Source organism: Aplysia californica, unplaced genomic scaffold, assembly GCF_000002075.1.
Source record: "Aplysia californica isolate F4 #8 unplaced genomic scaffold, AplCal3.0 scaffold00908, whole genome shotgun sequence".
Lineage (NCBI taxonomy): Eukaryota > Metazoa > Mollusca > Gastropoda > Aplysiida > Aplysiidae > Aplysia > Aplysia californica.
The window spans coordinates 77,877-79,711 of NW_004798178.1; the positions used below are offsets into that span (position 1 = coordinate 77,877).

Genomic DNA, 1,835 nt, shown 5'->3' on the forward strand with positions numbered 1-1,835 from the left:
TGGATACTATCCTTTTTCTTTTTTCTGTCCTTTTATACTACGAGGTGTTGAACTGAGATGCAATAGTCGGACGTTGACCAGGTGTGTTGCTCTTTGGATCGCCATGTTGTTTCTTTGGAGAGTCTCTTTGACTCCTTCGATCCATTTTTTCTTGGCCTTCCTTAATTTGCCTTGAAACCATCGATTCCCATCTTGTAGTGTAGACCTTAGAAGCTGGATGTTGTGGCCCCGTTATCATTACATGTCCAAACCACCTTATTTGTTGTCTTTCGGTGTATTCCATGCTCCATTCAATGCCCACTTGATATCTGATGTCTTCGTTCCTTTGCCTGCCTCTTTGTGTGATGTTTTATAATGTTTTTCTAAGAAATTTCATTTCGCATGCTGTTATTCTATTTTGCTGGGCTTTGTTGAGGGTCCAGGTATGGCCGTGATAGCAGAGAGTTGTTATGAAGATTGAGTATTATAGTGGGTTACGTTAACATGGAATAAAACCATAGATGTACTCAGATTCCTTTTTACGTAAACCAATGGTTACCAATTACTTTATTCACTAAGATATTCTTCTTAAAAAATATATTTCTAAAAAAGTTGATGGCTCGCAGTATTCCGAAATTAAGGTTACCCAAAATCCTGAAGATGTTTGGAGCCAACCAGGTAACCACTGGTAAAAATCACATCACTAGAAAGTATTTGGGTTCAGAGTCGATTCCTACGATTCTTATCTTTTACTATTCGGGAACCTAACCGCTCTCTACAAGTGGAGATGTGAGTTCAATTCCCGAGTGGGGAAGTTACATTATTTTTATCGAATAGTCTGTTCCTGTCTGCTTGGACTCCGTATCTCACTCATCCGAGTTTTCCCCTGGCAGTAGAGTTGAAACAGCCCGGATCCGGAAAGATTCAAGTTTTGTCGGTTGGGGCGAAAGACATATTCTAATTGCAAATCTTAGTCAAGTTTCATATTACTGAATGTAGTCAAAGAACAAGTTAAATTTTATAGAAGACATAATATTATATATGTGCAAAGAGGAATAAATGTATTTTGTTAAATTATATTTGATACAGTGGAGTCCACTTAAAATGAACACATTTAGTCCGAAAACAGCGGTAAGCCGAAAGAAAATATCATCCCCGATTTTTTCGTCTCTTTGAGCAACCTTTCTAATAAACCCGAAAATCGAAAAATAAAAATCCGGAGGCCCCGCCGGTTTCGGTATTAGCGGACTCCGCTGTATCTGGTGTAAGCTTATTATTTCACCATTCATGATTTTTAATACGGTACACATATCAGTTAAGTAAACCTTTCAGCATAATCCAAACCTTTTTAACTTGTGCCTCTGTCCTTGTGTCTATCTCAGGGGAGACGTGGTACCCACTGACGTCAGTTCCGCCATCGCCAACATCAAGACCAAGCGCAGCATCCAGTTTGTAGACTGGTGTCCTACTGGGTTTAAGGTTCGAGCTCTTTCGTCGTTTACTTACAACTTCCATAGCTCACAAGAAAGAAACCCGAAGTTAATAGCACTGTTAATGTAATAATAACCACCGACCCCCTTTCCCCCATCCCGAACCAAATATAGACCTCCTTCTCACAACTCCCCACACCCCCCAATTCCCAACTTCAACTGAGTTAGTCTTAGTACGCATATAACATCATTGCCTGAAAGTGTGACGTTGTTGAATGCCCCCCCCCTCCAACCTCTTCTTTTTTTCTCAGTATTCATGCCTGAATCTGTATGTCGTACTATTTTCGTTTTCCTCTAAACGGCCGTTACATTATATCATTCGACGTGCTTCTCTTTCTCGTTCATTCATTCCCCTCGCCCTCCCGC

General features: G+C 40.4%; 1 protein-coding gene across 1 annotated transcript in view; it reads left to right on the forward strand.

The window, feature by feature from the left end:
• The window catches only part of LOC101855832 (tubulin alpha-1 chain), a gene marked incomplete in the record, with an annotated part of 13,064 nt that extends 11,237 nt beyond the window's left edge, over nt 1–1,827 (forward strand). The window contains 1 exon segment of the mRNA XM_005110542.3: nt 1,362–1,827. Within this exon segment, the coding sequence (XP_005110599.2) occupies nt 1,362–1,539 (178 nt within the window).
• Nucleotides 1,828–1,835: the final 8 nt, after the last annotated feature.